This window comes from Arctopsyche grandis, unplaced genomic scaffold, assembly GCF_051622035.1.
Source record: "Arctopsyche grandis isolate Sample6627 unplaced genomic scaffold, ASM5162203v2 HiC_scaffold_605, whole genome shotgun sequence".
NCBI lineage: Eukaryota > Metazoa > Arthropoda > Insecta > Trichoptera > Hydropsychidae > Arctopsyche > Arctopsyche grandis.
The window spans coordinates 69293-92783 of NW_027518577.1; the positions used below are offsets into that span (position 1 = coordinate 69293).

Here is a 23491-nt window from a genome sequence, read left to right on the forward strand (position 1 = left end):
GTAGGCGACGTCTTTAATAATAAGTTGGTAGAAAAGCAATTAAAGAGCTGTCGAAGAAGATAGCCGAAAAAAAAACGGAATTATTCCCCCTATGATTCTAAAGCATGAGCTAAAATCTTATTATAAATCTTAATAATTCATTTGGGAGTTAAACTTTTTTTATTTTGACAAATTAGACGGATTGTCAACGTCTTAAAATAAAGGATAAACTATGGGCCAATGGAATTTGTTTGTTCTAGGGCCGGGGTCTTTTACCCCAAAGGAAGTAATGGGCATAAGAGCCTGAGGTCTTTTAGAAAACCTTGAAATGATAATTTTTTGCCTGAGCGCCACTACCATTATAATTAAATCCGATTTTTTTTTTTTTATTTTGACAAATGATATTCCTTGGTAAAAAATTAAAAGAAGATTACTTTTTCTTTCAATGTCGTAAATATAGGGAGCATATTTGACTAAAAGCGCCTTGGCAGATCTCTTATATTTCAAAATTTTGTAAAGTGGCACTTTAGTAAACAAATCCTGTTTTAACTTATCACAAATTATCTTTTATTATGCTTTTTATTCACTAGAAAAGCAGCAATGATTTAGGGAAAGATTTCAAGACTTAAGCATATTTCCAATCATTAGTTCGGAAGACACTTTTTTAGAGCATTTACTTTGGTCGAAAATGAAGATGCCCATGGCGAAGTTGAAAAATTTTCGCTAACATCGCAGAAGCCCCTTCTTTGAGAGTTTTTCGCGGCAATTTGTCATTAAACTCTAACATTCTTTAAACCTTAAATAAATAACGGTTCAATTCTGTTTATTGACTAAAAAATTTATTACATTGTATTACTTATATTTTTATCAAGGGTGGTTCTTAGCATTAGTTGTTATAACAATTTAATTGAAACTAGACCATCTACAGGTTATTGACTTATAAAAAAAAAATTTTGGCCCAAATTTTATACAGCATGATCTATAAATTCTTATTACTTTTTCTTAGCAGTCTAGTTTAAAGTAAAAAAACAATGTAATAAATTATTTCACCTGTTGTAATAACATATAAAGGAATATAATAAGGGCTATTTTGTTAATTTTCCAATAAATTTTGTTGTGTTTTTCTCTTTAATATAATGACTAAATACTTTAATGATGAAGAGCTTTCGCCATCTTTGATGACACAAGACAAATTTAATTTTATTCTCCAAATTTTTAATTTGAGGTTTTAATATAAAAAAACAAAATATTATTGTTGTTGCCTGAAGATCTATTAGACAAAAGGGGTTATTTAATTAATTCTATTTCAAAAAGTAATAACAAAATTTGTTAATATAAAAAGTTTGATTATATCTGTTTAAGCTAATACTATTTAATAAATACCCTTACAATGTTTATTTCCGACTTATAACAAGCAACATGTTTTTTAAGGCCAGTTTAAGCAAAAAAAATTGGATTCCAATAACTAAAATACACGTTTGCCGTAAATTTAGCTGTTTTTAGTTTTCTTTTTTAATAAACAATGAAACTCTCATTTGTATTATTCACAAATAAAATTCTACAAAGTTTATTATCAAAATAAGCCCCTAAAAAATGAGAAGGTATACATTAACTCCACTGTCCAGAAAAAGTATCAAACTAAATCCAACATCTTTAAAACCACAGCCTTTTCCAAGAATGTCAATTATGACAGAAGAGACATCTACTAAAGAAATAAGGAATATAAGAGATAAAAATTATAAATCGGCTTGTATAGAAAATGTTATTAAATTTCTAAAAGATAATGCATATGATGGGCTTTCTACTCAGAAATCTTTGATGAATCCATCCGTTAAAGAATTTCAAAGCGTTTTTAAATTTATTTATTCATTTATAGATCCAACCCCATTTTATAAATTTGAAGAAGATGTAATAAGCATTTTAAAATTATTAAAATATCCTTATACTGGAGAAATAACAAAAAGCCAACTAGTTGCCGCAACTCCTCACACCTGGCCTGTCTTATTAAGTATGATTAGTTGGATGGTAGATCTCGTGATTAAAGCAGATTTAAATGAAACTCAAACGGCAAATGTAGAATTAGAATTTTTTGATTTTGTATGTGAAGGCTATTTAAAGTTTATGGAAGGTGAGGATGATGGATATCTTGATGAACAGTTTATGAATAAAATTACAATGATGCATTCTAAAGAGAATTTAGAGATTGAAAATCAAAGAAAAGAGCTAGAAGTTACAAAAAATGAATTAGAAAATATTAAAAGTAAATTTGACGATCTTTCAAAGCTGGAAACTAAAAAAAAGAAAATAAACGATGATTTAAACTCATTAATACATAATGATAAACAACTGGAAGGGAAAAAGATAAAATACATTAACGTCATTGAAAAGGTTGTTGAAGATATTAATATTATTGAGGCACAGATTGATGATTTAATCAAAGTGAAAAACACTATTTTAATACAAATAAACTCACAAACTATAAATCCAGAAGATATAAAAGAATTAAACATAGAAAAGGTGGAGCTTTTTAAACAACTAGAAAAATTAAAACCTGAAAGAGATCAACTATCTAAATTATTAAAGCAAACAGATCAAAAAATAAATGAAAAAATAGATACAATCGAAAAGATTTTGGCAGAAATAAACTCTTTAATTGTAGGACTTAATATTAATAGGGACGAATTCTCTGTATCTATGATCGTGGATAGTGAAAACGAGCTATCAAAAAAGAAGGAGTGTTTAATCAATTATGAAATTAGCTTAGCATCTTTTGAAGACAGGGTTAAAGATAAAGAATTATTATTTAAAGATTTAGAAGAACAATATTCCCATTTGAATAATAAGTTGCAAACAATAGGATCTATTTATTTGGAAAAGAAAGAGATTTCTGAAAGAGCGCAACATAAAAATAGAAACGAAATTGATCGGTTAGAAAACGAACTGTTGAAGTTAAAATTAGATAGTGATAGCATTTATTTAAAAAGTGAAAAGGATTTTTCCGAATCAAAGATTAAGCTCGATGTGCTTAACTCTTTCATTGCCAAAGAGCGAGAAGAGATTTCAAGAATGGTTTGGGATTTTTATAATAATGCAGATACAATTCTCAAATCTTTTGAGGGGGTTGAAAAAGATATCAAAAGAATTTTGAATTGAATAAATCTTGTTTCATAATAAATTTTGTGAGTTTTTATATAAAAAGGGCTATTAATTGTGTAGTATATATTTTGTAAATAAATTTAATGACAATAGGGGTAACTTTAACATGAATATTAAAACCAAAAAATCTTTGTATTTTAGGGTTGCAAAAACAAGATAGGCAACTTAAAATATTCTTTGCAAAATTTGCATTTAATATGGTTTGAGTTTCAAAAACATTATTTAGTTGTTGAGATAAACATTTATTATACGTTTAAATTTTGTTTAACCTCAGAAGCTACTTCTGCGATCTAAATTAATATTTTTTTGGCTCCTTTTAACCTAAATTACCAGTTTTTTAACTTCTCCATTGCCAACATCTTTTTTAGATCGAAAACAATTTTAGACCGAAAACAATTCTCTTGCAGAACATCTTAAGAAAAAGTGGATGATTAGGTGATGTAGTTTTGAGTTTAATCTTGTTTTTTTTGGCTTATAAAAAAGCAATTAAAATTATTTTTCTTAATATGCTATTAAATTTCAAAAAGAAGGACAGGTTTTCTAAAAGTGATAGCTAAGAAAATTACTCAAACCAACTTTAGAGAATAAATGTTTTAAAAGTATTTACTTAAGAAGTCAATAGATTTATATTTGACTGGCTCATTCCTTATAATATATGAACATGTAATTTATAAAATGAAAATTGTAAATACACTAAATAACGTGCAATATTAGTTTGAACCCAAAATTTGGAGTTTTGTCGTTATTTTATTGAAATGGGGCGTTTTGTCATAAGCCCCAGTTGATATTGAGGAAAAAACATTAAAAAAATTTAAAATTCAAATAATCTTTTATTAAAAAAACATCCATTTATCAAATACTTCAAATGTCAATGTCCATGTCTTTTTGGAAATTTTTAAATTAATTAAACTTATAATTTGGCACTATTCAACAAAAATAAATCTTTTGAATATGTCTTAAATGCTTTTTTTTAATAAAACCAACTAATTTTAAAAATTCCGTAAAACACAAAATAAAGAAAATTCATTTGTTTGAATACAAAGCTTGTGCTCAAATTATTTCAAAACCCAAAAGTATTAATAAATTTTGCTATTTATATCGATAAATGCAAAAAAAAACCTACACCAAGACATATAGATAAGCATATGCTCGGTTAGATAAAAATTCTATAAATTAGCTGGCCTCACCTTTAGATGCAATTATAGCAGTGCTTTCTTCTATTTAGACATTTATAAAGTATGTCTTCAGCTTGATAAGTAGAATCATGAAGTTTTCAAAGTTTTTGTTGTCTATACTTCAAACTCTTTAAGTGCTGAGTTTTGAACATTTCTATACTTTCTGAAATTCTAGAAGGCTTTATTATACTTTATGGCTTTTTTATACATTATTTAAACTAACTTCATTATTTTCATAGTTGAGACATATTATTACACCTTGGAAAAGCGATTTATTATTTAAAAACAGATTTAAACAAGATATTGTCGTATGGCATAAGATTAACGTTTTATTATTATAATTTAAGCGTGTTTCACAATTTTAAATTCTTTAAAACACAAAAAGTAAAAAACGATGAAAATCGATTTTAATTAGTATATTGCTGGACTATCACTCTGCAAATACATATTTTTGAAAAATTGCGTTCAAAACTTTTTATCGATTTCCCGCCAAAAAGAAGTATTTATTCGAATGAAAAGTATGCCCTCTATGCGAAGTTTGTTAACTATTGAGAGCTACAAGTTACAAATAGCTGATTACATTTCAGAATTCAATTTGGTAAATATAAATTTGCCTAGCTTTCTTATGAAACTAGAGTCTGGTGCCACAGGCTCTATGACTTCAGAAGAGTTAGCAAAGTATTGCAGTGAAACAGCAGCCGCTTTAGGCACCACACATTCTGAATTCTCAAAACTTGCTGCTATTATATTAATTGCTTACCATTCATCAACAACTTGTGGCACATTTCAGAAAAAATTGAGTATCTTAAAGAGAACACATCAGTAGTGGATGAAACAATGTATAGCATGATTATACAACATGCAGCAATATATGACGCTATGATAGATTACACAAGGGATTATGACCTTTCATATTTTTCCATTAATACTTTTATGAGATCATACTTGTTAAGAGTAGATGGTGTATTTGTTGAAACACCACAAGATGTTTTTTTACGTGCAGCTATTCAAATACATCGAGATAATTTCGAATTAGTTAAAACGACTTATGATTTGATATCACTGGGCTATTTTACACATGCAACGCCTACTCTCTATAATTCTTGTTTAAAAAGATGCCAGTTGGCATCGTGCTTTTTAATTGCACCGAAAGGTGATACCATTGAGGGGATATATGATACTATTAAAAACTGTGCTGTGATATCAAAACAATCAGGAGGGCTGGGTGTTAGTCTACATGACATAAGGTCCAAAGGTTCACCATTAAAATCATCTGGTGGTGTATCTAAGGGTATTGTTCCGATTATAAGAATTGTTAACGAAACAATGAAATTTGTTAACGTTGGTGGAATAAAACGATCGAGTACAATTGCGTTTTATTTAGAACCATGGCATAAAGATATTTTCGATTTCATTGATATTAAAAAAAATACAGGGGATGAAGAGATGAGGGCTAGAGATGTTTTTATTGCACTTTGGATAAATGATTTGTTTATGAAAAGAGTTGAAAGAGATGAAGAATGGTCGACTTTTCGATCCTAATGAAGCCAAAGGATTGAGCGATGTATGGGGTGAAGAATTCGAGAGATTGTATATGAAATATGAAAAAACCAAGAGCAGGACAGTAATACCGGCACAGAAATTATTTCGCGCAATTATTAATTCACAAATAGAAACAGGTGTCCCATACATGCTTTATAAAGATACATGTAATAGATATAGTAATCAACAAAATCTTGGTACTATCAAATCGAGTAATTTGTGTGCAGAAATTATTGAATTTTCATCAAAAGACGAAACCGCTGCTTGCAATTTGCTTTCTATCTGCCTCCCAAAATATGTTGTAAATGGCGCCTATGATTTCGAAACATTAAAGCGCGTTGTAAAAGCAGCAGTTGTAAATCTTAATAAGACAATTGACTTTGGACTTAATCCTATTGAAGAATCAAAGAATAGTAATTTAAAACATAGACCACTAGGTATAGGGATACAGGGATTGGCAGATACTTTTGCAAAACTTAGATATCCGTTTGATAGTGAGAATGCCAGAAAATTAAATAAGTTAATATCTGAAACTATGTATTTTGCTGCTATAGAATCATCAGTAGAACTTGCCATGGTAGATGGACCATACTCTTCTTTTGTAGGATCCCCATTAAGTAAAGGAATATTCCACTTTGAAATGTATGGTGTAGAGCCATCCGGCATGTGGGATTGGAATGAGTTACGTAAAAAAGTACTACAATTTGGTGTTAGAAATAGCTTATTTATTGCATTAATGCCCACTGCAGGTACTTCACAACTACTTGGAAATTCAGAATGCTTTGAACCATTTACAAGTAATTTATACACACGTAGAACATTGGCCGGTGAATTCCAAGTTGTCAATAATTATCTTATGGAGGACTTAACTAAACTAGGAATGTGGAATGAAGAGATGAAAAATATAATAGTTGAGCATGAGGGATCTATTCAGCATATTCCATGTATACCAATGGAAATTAAAAAGCTGTATAAAACTGTTTGGGAAATTAAAATGAAAAGAGTAATTGATTTAGCAGCTGATAGACAAGCATTTGTTGATCAATCACAATCTTTAAATATTTATTTGTCACAGCCTACATTCGCACAATTGTCATCTATGCATTTCTATGGATGGAAAAAGGGTTTAAAAACGGGAATGTATTATTTAAGAACTAAGCCCATTTCAAAAGCTATTAAGTTTACAGTGAATCAAGAACAACTAGAGAAGAGTATGAGTTCAATGCTATCAAGTATACCTGAGATGCCAGATAAAGAGAATAAAGGTAATCATGATGATGAACCTGGATATTGCGAGGCTTGTTCTTGTTAAATAAACATTTGAATTTTACTAATTATATTTTACTTTTTGCTACAAAATAATTTAAAAATCATTTTTTTTATTTTGTAAGACATTTGGTAATGCCAAGGGTATTTACTTAGGTATATATAGTAAAAAAATTTAAATCCCAAAAAGAAATTTAATTAATTACTTTTTTGTATAAAAATGGGATCTCTTAAAACATTTAAATACACAGACTTCAGATGAAGCCCATTTTATGTTATAGTAAGGTGAATATCATCATAATTATTGAGAATTTTGAGTTAAGCTGGATCAAACTGAAATCCAAATACTTTGTAATATAAACAAACCTGTCCAACTATTTTTCCGAAAATAAAGAGTTGTTGAAATAGTATTGTTGTGCTATACTTTATTAATATAATTTAAACCCCCCCTTAATGATTACATACATATTTAATGATCAAGAACTTACGCCATATTTGATGGCACAAGACAAGTATTAAAAGTAAGAGTTTGAGGTAAACATAGGTATTTATTTAAGTATAATATATATATCCAACTATAAATAAATAACCCTAATATCTAATATGTCTTTAATAACAACAAGATTAAATACATAATTAAGTTGATCTATCAAATGAAAATAGTAATTATACAATAATTTGTGCTAATTTTTACATTCAAAAATAACGAAATTTTAATTTGACAAGTTAATGCAGTTGATAAATTAACTGTATTAAATATTAAAATTCGTTTAAATAATATTGGAAACCTTTTTTGATTCAAATGCTGAATAAAACAAAAACTATATGTTAGAGCTATCTTAATTTGGAGGATTTATTCTTGCTATAAAAACTTGAAAGAACTTGTTTGTATGAAATTTAGATTAAAAAAGAGATATAAAAAAATTGCAAGATGTCAAAATATTTGCTTAGTTTTTTGCCAGCCTCCTAAAAATATGCATTTTATTTTGTAATTAAGCGCTTTAAATTACAGATTTATTTCTGTTATTTAGTAAATTTAAGGTATATATAAGTGTTTTTACCAAATTTACTGAAAACTATTGTTTGCGATATAAATATTTAAGTGATTTACTTTATACAGCTGAGTTTTATTAATATTTTAAAGATGCTAAAAATTTTAATACAAGCTGGCCCATATTCATTTCTGCTCATATAAAAAAAGTTCTTGAAATAAAACCTGCCAAACCGCTCTCTAATTGAATATTCTAGTGTTTTGTTTTATTTATTTCTACTTAAACTCGATGGTATAATAATTTTTGTTAAAATTGACTTTCAGTTTAAATTTTTTATTAATATCTGGGTATTTATAATATAATAAAACTCCCTATTCGAAACTTACATTCAATTAAAGATACTACACAAAACTATTGTGTGTGGTTTTCTTTATTTACAGATAAAAATATAAAGACGGAATAGTTGGAAGAGGCATCTTAACAGAATCCAACAAAAACCTGTTAATCGGCAGGATAGAATCCCCAAATACTAATATATAATTAGGTAAGATAAAAAATACTTTCAACCTGAAAAAATATTTATTTAAGGTTTAAAAAGTCTTTTTCTTTCGAATTTAAAACTTGAAAAGCTATTAGCACTTGCGATTCTACATATTCTGAGCTGGCTTGCCAATTTCTTCTAAACTATCCGCCCACACCGAAAGCTCATCTACTAAACAAAAGATATGCTTTATAGGGTCTTCTTTATAACTAATTATTTGATCTACGTTTTAAGTTTGGCCTGAATACCTCTTTCACTTGTGTACTTCTTGCGGAATTACGAGCCTAACCTTTTTATTTTATTACATATTGAAATATTTTCATCTTAAATGTATACATATGAGTAATTCTTAAGTAAATATTCCTTTTCTACCTCAAAATTTAATTTTATTTTTGCGACATTAATTAAGCTGCCATTTACACGGCAAAAATCTTCTTTAAATATACCCGCATGGTAATATTGGCCGGCTTACTTACCAGATAAAAACTTGGTTATTTAATAAGTTGGGGTTTAAATTTTTAGTTTTATGGATTTTTTGTACCCATGAATTACAAAAAAAAGTATTTCGATGACACAGAATTTACAATCGACATTCCCTTTCTTATAAATCAAACAAGGGCTTTAAGTGAAGAAGAATTCAAAAGCTGTTTGCCACAAAAAGAATATAAGCAATATATCAGCACATTTTTTAAAAGAAGATTTGAAGACACTTTCAAGCAATATAAAGAGGAGCCCTGGTTTATAAATAGATATTTAAGCACAGAAAGGAAGAAACAAGAATGGAATGGGGAAATAAATGATGTTATTGTTGCTAGACATTTGGCTTACGATATAAAAATTAACGAAGCTTTAACAAATAATCAAGATGTAGAAGTTTTTTTCACATCACAAAATGATAAGAATCAACAATTTTCACTTGATTTTTATATTATTCCTAAATCTAAAGATCTAACCGATCGAGTTATAGAATCTTTAAAAGCAATTTCCGACTGTAAAATTGAGAAAATTAATCTTTCAGAAGCAACAATTAAAGGCAAGGCACCATGCTCTGCAATACAACTCCAGAATATTCTCAATGTACTTTGTAATCTTGAAGATATTGATGAAAAGGTGCTAAAAGAAGAATTAATAGGTGAAATTTCTAAAGATTTTAAATTTATCTCTAATACTGATTATTTTGATATTCTTAGAGAAAAATTTAATTTCTGTGTTATTTGCTGTAAACAATATGACAACCGGGTTGAAATGTTAGAAAAGTGTTCTAAGCACACAATTTTTGTGAAAGAACACTTGATATTTTGGGATATCCGAAAAGCTTTGAATCATGTTTTCGAAAAGATCAAGATATAACAAAATTGTATTCAATTACAATAGAGAAAAATTATAAATGCAATAATTGTAATAAAATCTTCAAATCAATTGACTGTGTAAAAATTCACATCACTAAAAAGCATGAAGAGTTAAGTAGAAATTTTATTTATGAAGATGAGAAAATGAATATTTTTATAAAAAATGTTGATCTTTTCTTTATAAGTCTTTGCCTGGGAACGTATGAAAACTCTATTCCATCTTTTTATTCAAGTAAAATTGATGAAAAAAATATTGTTTATGATATACCAAAAGTCTTTTCTGGTGATTTTAAATTTAATTAAATATTGTTTAAATGAGTATTTGTGTTAATGGACCCCCTTATATCAATATATTACTGAATAAAAACACCTTACCCCCGTTTGTATATATAAAAGCTGCTTCGAATATTATTTAAAACTATCATGCGTTTATATATTAAAGTTAGATTATAATTATTTATTCTTATTTAATAAATCCGTTTGTAATAATTATCTTCTTAATCAAAGCTGATTTTAATATTATTTAAACCTATGATGTGTTTATATTACTAAACCTGATTTTAATATTAATAAAAACTATGATGGGTTTATACTAAACCTGCCTTTAATATTTTTTAGTTTGTGTGATTTATTTAATAAATGATATAGCAGGGCTATTTAAGATTAAGATGTGAAATGAATGTCTCTTAAAATGATGTTTGTGTAGCACATTTATATTTTGGGATTAATGAATATGCTGTTAATATATATCGCCGCCTTTTAATATAAATATAATAGCTGCACGTTATATTTTTTCAAGCACCCCTGGCAATTGTTAAATTTATATATTTTTTAATAAGGTTATTATTTCAATAGTCGGAGAAAATCATAACAAGGGCATTTATTAATTAATAATAGCTTTAATACAACCGCAATTGTTACATTTATATCTTTTAAGACAGTATGGTACTGTCTATAATTAAACGCCAGCTCAAGGTCAATGGGACACTTAGTCCTAAGGCTAGCCGACTGTCGGCAGAGGGATTAAGCTGGCATAAGGCCCGTGGGGGGTTTACACAGCAATGCGGTTCCCCGACCGGGTTACAGAGAAACACACGAAGAAAACTAACAAGTATTAACAACTACAGCTTAAATAAATAAATCCGAACATTTTTATTTTTTTTTAGTCCTAAGGCTAGCCGACTGTCGGCAGAGGAATAGAGATGCTATAGGGGCCCCCAGAGTTTTGTAGGAAACTTCTTTTTTTGCTGTAGGCAACCACTTTTCAATAAATCCGATTTTTTTTTTATATCTTTTTTAATAGTTTTGTTATAAATATTAAGTGCTTGTTTATTTTAAGTTGGATATATATATTATACTTAAATAAATACCCATGTTTACCTCAAACTCTTACTTTTTATTATTTTAAAATCGAATAATTCTTTGATTTACAAAATAAATATTTTTATTATCACGTAATCGTGACTTGTTTAGGATTCTGTAAAGTATAATTCTTTCAAATAAATTAATTTTTAATTAATAATAGTAAATGCCCCCTTTAAAAAATTAAAAATTTGGCTATCAATCAGCAGGCTAAATTAAGAGCAAAAGTTTTTAAACAAAAAAATCTATTTTGCACCTTGAATCAGCCCTCTTTAAACAGGAGAATCTGATTCAAGCATTAATGCTTGTTAACTTCTAAATTGTTTATTTTTATGACCTTCTTTTTCGATTTTCAAATGCGCAGGACAAAAATTATTTTTGTTCAGCCAGAATCTAACGAAATACTAGAGACGGCGGAATCACGGGGTCGCATCCCAGGTGGGACTTTGGGAGCAAGTTCCTCATTGATCCTTGCCATGTTATTGTCCGAGCTGGTCGTCTCCCAGCTCAATATTGTCCTGTTTTGTGTCCTGTTTTGGAATGTTCCTTTTTTAAGGAAAAGTTTGGCGGTGGTGTTTTTGCCACTACGTATTGGAATTGTTGTTGTAATGTGTATCCAGTGGAGGATTTATCCTTTATGTGATCACGTGTTTTGGCCTGCTCGGACTTTCTGCAAATTTTGTAGAGATGTTTTCCGTGAAAATGTATTTGTTATGAAAATGTTTTGTATTAAGTATGTAGAACGTATGTTCTTCATGCTTTTTAGATATTGTGTTCGGGTTTTTGTTGTGTGTATAGCTAATTACTGTCTTTTTATTGTATTGAATCTATTAAAGTTTCTATTTGTCGACTATTTAAAAATTTTAATAAAAATTTTCACGAAAAGAGAGGAGAAGTGTTTTGGAAAGAGAAGTTTAGTAGGTGAAGAGTTTGTAAGACAAACAGATTTAGTAGTAGTTGTGTTTAATAAAATTGTTTATTGTCCCAGTAAGTGTTGGTATGGTACTTTTGTATCGTTTTCTGTATCAAACTTATTTAAGTTTCTATTTGTCGACTATTTAAAAATTTTAAAAAAAATTTTCACGAAAAGAGAGGAGAAGTGTTTTGGAAAGGGAAGATTAGTAGGGAAAGAGTTTGTAAGACAGACAAAATTAGTGCTGGTTGTGTTTAAAAAAATTATTTATTGTTTTAGTAGGTATTGGTATGCTATTTTTGTAACGTTTTGGTATTCCCAGATCTTCTATTGTAAGGTTGTGTGGGGTTTATTTATTGTCCCTGTGAATACTGGTATTATTTTGTTGGATAGCTCGAGTGTAGGGGATAATTGCTCCCCCTGTGATAAGTATGTGGTCGTTTAGCCCTGAAGTGAACTCTATGATATATTGTGGACGTGTGAAGGTTAGTGTTCGGTCGGTTCTGTTGAAAAGTAAAAGGAAAAATTTTCTGTATAAAATCTCTAAGTATTTGTGTCAGAAAGTGTTTGTTGGAAAATGTTTTTTCTCTTCAGGTTTCCTGAGGAAGGAAAAATTTGTGAAAGGAGATTTTGTTGGTAGAGTTAAAATTTTATTGGGCAATTCTGGTTTGGTGAGGGGTGAAAAATTTGTCCTTGGTAGAAATATATTGTCAAGTGCAAGAAGTATGGTAGGCTGTCAAAGTACCATTTTGAACTGTAGTCGTATAAGAAAGTCCCCAGTAGGGAGACCGCTTGGTAGTATTATTCGTTTTGTACGAAGGGTGAAAAATTTTAAAAATAAGGTGTCTGTGACCGTTGGTCTTAAAAAAGCTGCGGAAATTGTTTTGAATAGTGTAGAAAGTAGTTTTGTTAAGCCTTCTGTGGCCCTGAGACGTTCCCCGGGCAGAAAAAGTGAGTCTTCGAAAATGGTATGGCAAAGGTCAGAGACGTCTGGAATCGAGGTTTGTGGAAATTGGAAAAATTCAGTTGTAGGTGAGGTAAAAGAAAGTGTTAAAAATGGGGTAGAAGTAAGAGTTGGCTCACATAGTGTAACTAAACTGTCGTCTTGGAAAAGTAATGTTGGTTTTCAGTCGGTTAAAGAAGCAGTTGCAGTCCCTGGTGGTTTTGCTGTTAAGAAAATTTTAGTCAAAAGAAAGAATCCTAGTGAAGATTTAGACCCGGCTTTGTTGAGAAATAAAAGAGCTGCAATTATTGCGAAGAAGTCTGTTCTCAATAGGCCTGTTATTAAAAGTCTTATTGATGCGCATAAAGAAAAAGTTACAAGGAGGAAATTTGAAATTCAATGGGCAGATTCTGTCCTTGTGGACGCTAATTGTGTTGGAGTTTTGGAAAAGAATGATATTGAGTATAAGCACATTTCTGAAAGTGATGAAGAGAGTTGTGGCAAAAATTTAGAAAGTAATGACATTGAGTATAAGCACATTTCTGAGAGTGATGAGGTAGACCCCGATAGTGTTCGTACCCAGAAAGCTGTCGTTGCATCACAAAAGAAGCTTGTTTTCCCTGTGTTAAGCAAAAAGAATTGTTGTGTTTCTGTTTCTGTTCCTTTAAAAGAGCCTGTGAATAAGGCAAAATGCACTGGTGTTGTCCCCGTTCCTGTTGTAAAGTTGTCTAATAAAGTCAAGTGTAGTGCGGTTGTCCTGAAGTCATCTGTTGGTATTGCTGAGAAATCTGTAATGCCCTTGAAAAGCCCTGTTGTTAGCGCCTTTGATAGAATGTTTCCTGTTGGTATGAGGAAGGTCATGGATCCCCCGGGTAAAGTCCAGGTCCTTGTTAGTAGTTCTCCTGCGAAGGTTTTAGTGGAAGTTGATGCCCCGGTTTTGATAATTGAGGATCAGCCTCTTTTGAGTGTTTTAGTTGATAGCGATGTTACTGTACCGATTTCTAGCGCTGTTACTTCGGGAGTGTCTAGAGAAGAAAGAGCCCGTGTTAAAAAAGTTAAGATAGAAAGGTTGAAATTGAAAAGAGCCAATACGTTACGGTTTAGGACTTGTGCTGCCCCTATAATATTGGCGGAATTGTTAAGACAGTTTAAAGAAATTGATAGTAGTACTCGTGTTAGTAGAAAAAGTGGTAATACAAATTTCACTGAAATTGTTCTGTCGAAGAAGAATGTAAAGAAAGTTATGCGAATTGGGGAGTCTTTTGAGAAGTTTACTAGTTGCAAATTAACTAGAGTAGTGAGTGTTCGTCATAGAGCTCCGGTAGTCTGGGATGAATTAAGTATTGTGACCTTAAATATTAACAGTATTAACAATAAGATTATTGAATTGTCTGAGCTTGTGGCGTTGGATAAGCCTGATATCCTTATGATTCAGGAAACTCATAGAACGGAATTCAGTAGTAGGTTTTGGTTTTCTGGTTATAATATAATTGAACAATTTTCAACTGATGTTAGAGGCGAGAATGGTTTGTTGATAGCTATTAGAGAAGAATTGCTTGGGAATTATACTATCGAGATTTTGAATAATTATTATCTTGTGATAAGTCTAAATGGAAAAGAAAAGGAAACTATTAAATTAGTGAATAATTATGTACCGATTACCGGCGAGAAGGAGAATCAATTGAGGAAGATGAGAAATCTACTTTCGAGCAAGAAAAAGACTGTTATTATTGGTGATTGGAATACTACGAAAAAGGATTTTAAGAATTCTCTTGAGGAAGAAAATGTGTTGTGTTACTTTAAAGGTACAGTTCACGGTGGAAGTCGTAGTGTAAAAGGCAGTGAAACTGATAGGATCATTGATTTTTCAGTTTCTAATGATAATGCCCTAGTAGTTAGTGAAGTCTATTTGAAAGATTGGAGAGTGTCTGATCATTATCCTGTTAAAACAATTTTGAAGTGGCCTGTAAAAGAAGTTAAAGTGTGTAGAAGGTTAGATTTTGATCGCGTAAGGCTTAGTGAACACAAAGTTAAGAGGAGAATTCTTAGAACCCCGCTTGCAGTTAATGATGCAGGCATGATAGATGGCCAAGAAATGTTTACGTCTTTCCACTCTGAAATGAATAGGATGTTAATCAATTCTAAAGTTTTTAAGGCCTACAAAGTTAGGGAGTTAAGACCCCATAGGAAGATTCGTAAGTTGGTTGAATGGAGAAAGACTCTTTCTAGTCATGAAGAGGTTAAAAGTATGAATAAATTGATTCAGGAAGTTATTAGGAAAAGTCAAAAGAAAAGGTATTTGAACTATATTAAGAAAGGTTGTGAGTTTTTGGAAAATGCTAATTATCGTGATGCTTGGAAATGGATTAAACAAATGTCAGGTTTGGGGCGCTCTGCTCAGAAGAGCTCCCCTCTGCTTGACAAAGATACAAAGATTTTGGAATCGTCTGATAGTAAGAAAGCAGAAGTTTTTAGGAACCATTTAAGTAAGTTGGCTGAAGTTGAAAATGTTGAGCACCCCATAGTTGTTGTGTCGGAATGTGTTACTGAACTGTCTACTGCGTCTGATAGAAGTATTACTTGGAGTGAAATTAGAGAAATCTTGTGCAGATTGCAAAATAATAAAGCTACTAGCCTGGATGGGATTCCTTGTGAACTGTATAAGTTGGTTAGTGGTGATCTGAGATGTGAGAAAAGTATGAGTAAAGCTATCTTGAAAATGTCTAATTTTTGTTTTAGTAATGGGTTTACCCCGAGTCAGTGGAAGCAAAATGTCGTTGTTATGTTGTTTAAGAAAGATGATCCTGAGGATACTGATAACTATAGAGGTATAACCTTGATTAATACGTTGTCTAAAGTCTATTTGAAAGTAATTGCTGACAGGTTGGCTGTGTTGAATAAAGAATTTAAAATTATTAGAAGTGAACAAATTGGTTTTATTGGTGGTGAACAGGGTCTTGGTGCTGCAGCATCTGTTATTGAAATTGTTCAAAGAAGGACTTTAGATTCTAGACAGACTTGGTTGGGATTTATTGATTTTAAGAAGGCTTATGATCTGGTTTCTCATCAACTTTTATTTAACAAACTGCATGAAAAAGGTCTGGGGCCTAAATTTATCAATTGTATTAGGAGTGCTTATAGTAGTACTGAGCTTTGTGTCCGTGTTAATTCAACAGTATCGTCGACGTTCTCTTATAAGAGAGGTGTTAGACAAGGTTGCCCGACATCTCCTTTGTTGTTTGATATTTTTATTGATGACCTTTTGGATAAAATTCCTGGTGTTCTGATTCCTAGAACTAATTATAAAATTCCTGGAATTTGTTTTGCTGATGATACTATCATTGTTGGTAAAACTGCTGCAGATATTAATGATAAAATGCTTAGACTTGGTGATTGGATGGAAGTGAATTGTATGGAAGCTAATGTTGGTAAGTGTGGTGTTATGGTTTTTCCGGTAGGGACTGCCCCGTGTGAAGTTAAACTTTATGATAAAGTAGTGCCTAGTGTTGAGAATTATACCTACCTTGGTGTACAATTAAACAATAGAATGGATTTCAGTCAAATGGCTAAATTTAGAATTCCGAAAGGTATAGCAACTTTGAATGTTATGAGTAGAACTTTAGCAGCCGCTAAGATTCCGGTTACTTTTAAGACGATGTTGATAAAAGCTGTTTTGATCCCCAGATTAACGTATGGTATAGAAATTTTCGGACATAGGTATTCCTATTTATCCGGAATCAAAAGTATTGTTAATAAAGCTATTGGAAAAGTTCTGAAATGGAGTAAGTTCTGTCGGATAGAAGTTTATAAAGAATTTGGTATGACAACTTTTGAAGAACTTGGTAGGTATAGGCAACAGAAAAGTCTTGTAGATTGGAGGAGCTCTAATGGTCCTATTTTAAAATTGATAAATTCGAATGGATGGATAAAGAATTGGCGTAACCCGAGGTCTTGCAAGTTGACCTGGCTCAACGAAGCTTACCGTTTCAGCAAAAGAAATAAGATTACTTTGGATTCGAGGAGAAGTGTGAAAGAGCAGATAAGTACCTTGTTTAGCTCGAAGAAACGCTTAAATCCTGTTAGTAAAATTGGTGTATTACGTGATGAATTGCAATTAGGTTGTGGTAGAGAAGTTTTGAAAAATTCTCTTAAAGCGGAGACTATGAATGGTTTTAGATTGATTTTAGAAGTAAGGACTGGGACTCAGCCTAACAGGTTCCAGTTGGTTGGTAGAGGCGAAATTAAAGAAGATTTTAAAGATAAGTGTTTGTTATGTAACGAAATCGCACCAGATAATTATAGGCATTGGGTAACGGATTGTAAAGCCATGGATGTTCATAGGTATGAGTACCTTGATAACATCATTAGAATTTTTAAAGCAATAGAAACGGAAGTTGATTGGAAGGACAAGTTATTGAGTTATATGCTGAAAGGCCGTCTAAAAAACAACTGTGATAAGGAACTTTTATTAAAAGAAAGTCGTAGGATTGATACTTTCCATGAGAAGTTGGCACTTCTCAGGAGAGTGAAAGTTAAGGAAGCCAAACAGGAAAAACAGAGTAATGTATGAGAACAGGCAGTTTATTTGTGGAACATAGTGTAACGCGCGGGGATTTGAATCGAAATGGAATGGAATTGTAATGGGAATGTAACGGAATATACTTTAGTACCTCTTTTTCTGCCAGAAAGTGTGTACTAATTTTAGTTGGTTGTTGGGTTTTCTGTCTTGGTAGTAATCATATGACTGATACCGTGGGGTTCAGTTTTTGCTACGAGACAAGAGTCCCTCAACTGACAAAACTATCAAACAAGACAGTATGGTACTGTCTCTAAATATAACGCCAGCTCAAGGTCAATGGGACACTTAGTCCTAAGGCTCGCCGACTGTCGGCAAAGGGATAGAAATGCTATAGGGGCCTCCCAGAGTTTTGTGGGCAACTTCTTTTTTTGCTGTAAGGCAACCACTTTTCATTAAATCCGATTTTTTTTTTTTTTTTTTTTTCTTTAGTTTTTACACTTATATTGAAGAAATACACAGCTGCTATCATTTTATAAATTAAAAAGCTCAAGAGCTGAAATGCTTTTTAAGCGGCAGCTTTGTTTTTTGCTAGAACTATGCTTGTAGCTTATCCAGAATTAGGAGTATTTAAAGTAAATTCACGAAACTAAGTGTCAACATTCAAAATACATTACCAAACGGCCATATTGATAGTTTGTCTTGCTAATTAGACTCAACAGAAACATTTTGATCTATTAGATCGTGTTAAAAAAGAAGATATATATTTGAACGTCTACACGCCAATCGCTATTCCAAAAACCTATCTTAATAAGAAGAGTAACATTAACTAAAACGTTGGGCACATACGGGTCCTAATTTACTGGACTTTATTACTTTGAGCATAAGTTTATGTGTAATTAGTGTAAAATGGTATCGCGGCCATTATAAGCACTACGTAGAGCAAGGAATAATTCAAATATATTACATACTTTTTAGTTTTTACACGGTTAATTTTAAACATATGCCACAAGTGGCAAGTGCAACTTGTCTTACAAACCTACTGCACTACTTTATGGTATCCCATGTTAAAAGCTACCAACTATAGGGAGAAGTAAAGTTAAAAGAGGAAGCCTTATTCACTTAAAAAAGGTTTTAATTACTCGACTTTTTTCTTTTTAAACAAATTATCGCTTTTATTTGTAAAAATTGGTATAAAAAAATTTAATTATTTGTTGCGAAAAAAAATTTGAAAAAAAGTAGTAAACAAAAACAAAAGCAATACTTAACACATTAATCTTTTGGACAAATTGAATTATCTGCTGCATGATTAGATTTAATTAAAAATACACTTGAAATTTTTTAGTACAAGATATTTTATAGATAGCAAGAAGTAAATAGATGATCAAATTAAAGATCTATTAAAACACATTTTTTATATTATCTTTTTTGAGAAACGTGTAATATAGAAAAATCATGACTCAACAAAACAATAATTCTTGTTCTGATCGAATTATGAAAAAGTAGCCAAATTTAAACAAATTAAGTTTTCTCGACAAATTTTAAAACGTAAATTTTGTTCTTTAAGCGGCATTTCAATACTATTGTTGTCTTATCTTCTATTAATATTGTTGAAATAAATACCTTTAATGGCTAAATACTTTAATGATGAAGAGCTTATTCCATCTTCGATGGCCCAAGACAACAATTTTTTTTAAGTGGTTGTATTGTTACCAAACTTCCGAACCAATTGAGTTTCTTGTTGATACCAAAAATACTTTTTGAAGTGGAATCAATAGTAAAGTAAGAGTTTGAGGGAGACATATGTATTTCAATATATTTTATTTCCAACTAATTAATTTAAAGACAATATTAACAATATTAGAACACTTTAAAAAGTATGATCAAACTTAAATATTGTTTTAAAATAATTATAAGATTTAATAAATAAATATTATAATTTAGTTTATCGACAATTTTATTTATTTGAGTTGTATTATATTATTTCGTGCTTCTGAATTTTGACTAAAACATTAAATATGGGCATTCGTACTTTTAATCAAAGAGACTCCAGATGCCCAGAAGGCAACTCTGCCTATATCATTCACATTTTTATATTATTGAAACCATTTTTAATTATAAAGAACGCAATCAAATAAACGATTTTCTTTATATTTTCAAAGCATGTTTTTGATCAGTTAATTTCGCATACTTATAATAAGATGTGCCTATCTCTCGATCTTAATTAATACTGAGAAATAGAGTTTGCTGTTCATTAGGCTTGTAATTCTATTTGAAAATTACAGATTATAGCTTTTTTAAATACATACATATAATTGTTAATCTAAGTATGAAAGTATTAATTAAAAATAAATCTCCACTTGCTTTAATAACATTAGACTCTAAAAGAAAATGTGTATTTTAGTTGTTGCTGCTATCTGAAGACCCAATTATACACTAATTAATTATTTATTACTATTTCAATATTTGCTAATAAAACTTTAAAATATGTATGTTGTAAAAAAATAAAACATTCTTCCATTAAAGTATTACAGGAAAAAGAGAGAGAATTAAACTCAAAATTGTATAGACAGAAGTTGGCACAAAAACACCGAGTAGCTTGGGTTAAAGCAATTGTTTAACAAGCATTAAGGGTAATTTAATATTTTATTTAATTACAAACAAATTTTTAATTTAGTGAAATATGTTTTTGAATACCAAACAACTCTATTCTTAATTGTGTCCTTATTTTCAATTTTAAACATCTTATAGCATAATGTTTTATTATATTTGAAGTTCTTGTGTTAACATACCACTCTACAAACTAAATCAGTAAATATATACATGAAAAAATAAAATGCCATAGATTTTTTTGTATTTATCAATAGCTTGAATTTTTGTCGGTTGGGAACTGTAGTTATTAACAAATTTTTTGATTAGAGTTGAGCCTATTATTGTCCAATGAAGATTTTTCTTGTTTTGAAGGCAGCGTTAAACAATATTCAACAAAGTTTTCGACATGCTGTTTTTTGCAACTCCTCATAGATCTGAGTTATTTTAGGCAATGTATTAATGGATTACATAAAATAATTACTTTCAATTTAAATAATTAAGACTCTACGCAAATTATCTAGTTATAATCAAAACCTCCTTATATTGTGGCCTTTACTTTTTTAAATTAATTTTGGCACACTTAGGGGGATCTTCAATTATAATTGTTTTCGTTATTTGCTCTAAGAGTGACCAATTCAATACAGATTTAAAGTTGCTTAAAAAAATTATAATATTGATAGAATCAGTCATCATTTCGTGCGCAGATTTGTTTCTGCCAAAAATTAGTAAAACACATTTTAACCTTTGCGCCTAAGCTAGCCTTGCGACCGTTTTATGATTTTTTAAATTTTAAAATACATTATTGCATTTATTCCCAAATGAAAAGAAAAATTAAGTTTTGTGGGTAAAAAATTTATTACGGTAGAGCAGATTTTTCATTCTGATTAGGAGTCACGTCTTGATCAGAAGCTAAAAAATCTTTCAGAGAAGGAATTTTAGACAGTAACTCATATATTGTATCTAAATTTGAAGCTGGAATTTTGTTAAAACTTATATCAAATTTTACAAGTTTAATTAGTTTGGAAAGAGCTTCTGGAATATAAGTTAGTTTGTTATCAAAAAATATCAATTTTTCAGTTCCGTAAGTTCAAATAACGCCTCAGGAATTTCCCGAATTTCATTATTTGACAGATCTAGATTCTCTAAAGATGCAAAGTTTTCAAGTCCCACGGAATCTTAGTTAGACCGCAATCTTCAAGTTTCAATTGTTTTAGTGTCTTTGGTATAGACTCCTCCGCAGTGAAATTCTCCGAATTTTATTCCGTGACAGTCTAGCAACTCTAAAGAGACAAAGTTTTTAAGTCCCACCGGAATCTTAGTTAGACCGCAATCTTCAAGTTCAATTGGTTTTAGTGTCTTTGGTATAGACTCCTCCGCAGTGAAATTCTCGATTTTATTCCGTGACAAGTCTAGCAACTCTAAAGAGACAAAGTTTTTAAGTCCACCGGAATCTTAGTTAGACCGCAATCTTCAAGTTTCAATTCTTCCAGTGTCCTTTGGTATAGACTCCTCCGCATTGAAATTCTCGATTTTATTCCATGACAAGTCTAGCAACTCTAAAGAGACAAAGTTTTTAAGTCCCTCCGAATCTTAGTTAGACGGCAATTATAAAGTATCAATTCTTCCAGTGTCTTTGGTATTAGACTCCTCCGCATTGAAATTCTCGATTTTATTCATGACAAGACTAGCAACTCTTAATGAGACAAAGTTTTTAAGTCCTCCGGAATCTTAGTTAGACCGCAATCAAAAAGTTTCAATTCTTTAGTGTCTTTGGTATAGACTCCTCCGCATTGAATTCTCGATTTTATTCCATGACAAGTCTAGCAACTCTAAAGAGACAAAGTTTTTAAGTCCTCCGGAATATCAGTTAGACCGCAATTATAAAGTATCAAAACTTTCAGTGACTCTATAAAAACAAGCTTTAATGGTCGGTTCTTTGATTTCATTAGATTCCTTCTGTACATTCTGTGAATCCGATATTTCCTCAATTTTACATTCAGAAAAGCTTAATGTTTCTAAGAACTTTAATGGTTGTAAATTTCTGATGGTTACCTCAAAATTCTCTTTAGTCATGCTGTTTACCGAAATTAAATTTCTTTTAAGTTCTCTAGCTGACTGATAGACTCTGAATGAATTTCATGCTTGCATTGGTAACTTCTAGTTTTGTGATACGTAGTAATTCATCTTGTTGATGTCCAGACAAGGTGGATTCAAAATTAAAGCCAGTTTTGGCTATCAAGACAAAGTGTAAAAGTAGCTTTTTCTTCAATAAGATTTTCTTGCACCGGAAAGGTGGCTTCAGCGGTTCTTCCTTCTACATTGGATGTGGCGAGGATTCCACCAATTCCAAATAAAAACAAAATACTTTCTGTTGTTACAGAGTTTTCTCCAAAACATGAGGGATAAATGCGCTTTTTTTTTGATGGACTTGACACATCAAGATCAAATTCTACTTTTGATCAATTGTTCAAAGTTTATGATAATATGGTTTAGCGATGACAACTTTCTTCTTCGTCTTCTTCTTGTTTACTACTAAACTGTGTTTAAAAAATTTTAATAAAAATTTTCACTTAATAAATAAGAAGAAAGACAAGATAAAATTAAAGGAGAAAACAAGAGAATATTGCAATTATTTGGAAAAAATGGAGTTTTAAACTACTTAGCATGTATTTAATAATGCTAAGTTTTCATTATTTTTTCAATCACGATTCTTTTTCTTTCGATCAATATTTTATTTTTGAATAAGAAACTAATGATTAAACTTATTTGCTATTCTAAGATAATAAAATCAAGTAGAGTAAGATTTAAAACAATTATATAATTTTTCATTACTTTTTTCTTCATAATAGAATTGAAATACTTGGAGTGGCTTTTCTTTTAAAAAAACATCCTATCATCTTATTGTTAACTAAAACTCGTTATAAATTTTGTTATCGCAACTCAAATCAAAATGCAATGTCTGATATTTCTTTTAATCTCTGAAGAATCAAGATTTTTTCTTTGAAGAAAAACAAAGCATTAAACTTGAAATCGAACTTTACTAACTTGAGGGGCAAGAACGTTTTAGTTCAAACGTTTTCATTGCATTCCTCCTAAGATTTCCTAATTGAAGACTATCTGTCATTAATCTACTTATAAAAAAACTGAGAAAAGGGAAACAGCTAG

General features: G+C 30.4%; 1 protein-coding gene across 1 annotated transcript; it reads left to right on the plus strand.

Moving 5' to 3' along the window:
* The first annotated feature begins 4839 nt into the window (after positions 1-4839).
* Positions 4840-7164, plus strand: LOC143922175 (uncharacterized). Its single transcript, XM_077445400.1, is given in 3 exon segments — positions 4840-5095; positions 5098-5837; positions 5839-7164. Coding segments are annotated over 3 exon segments (2322 nt in total).
* The last annotated feature ends 16327 nt before the right edge of the window (positions 7165-23491 follow it).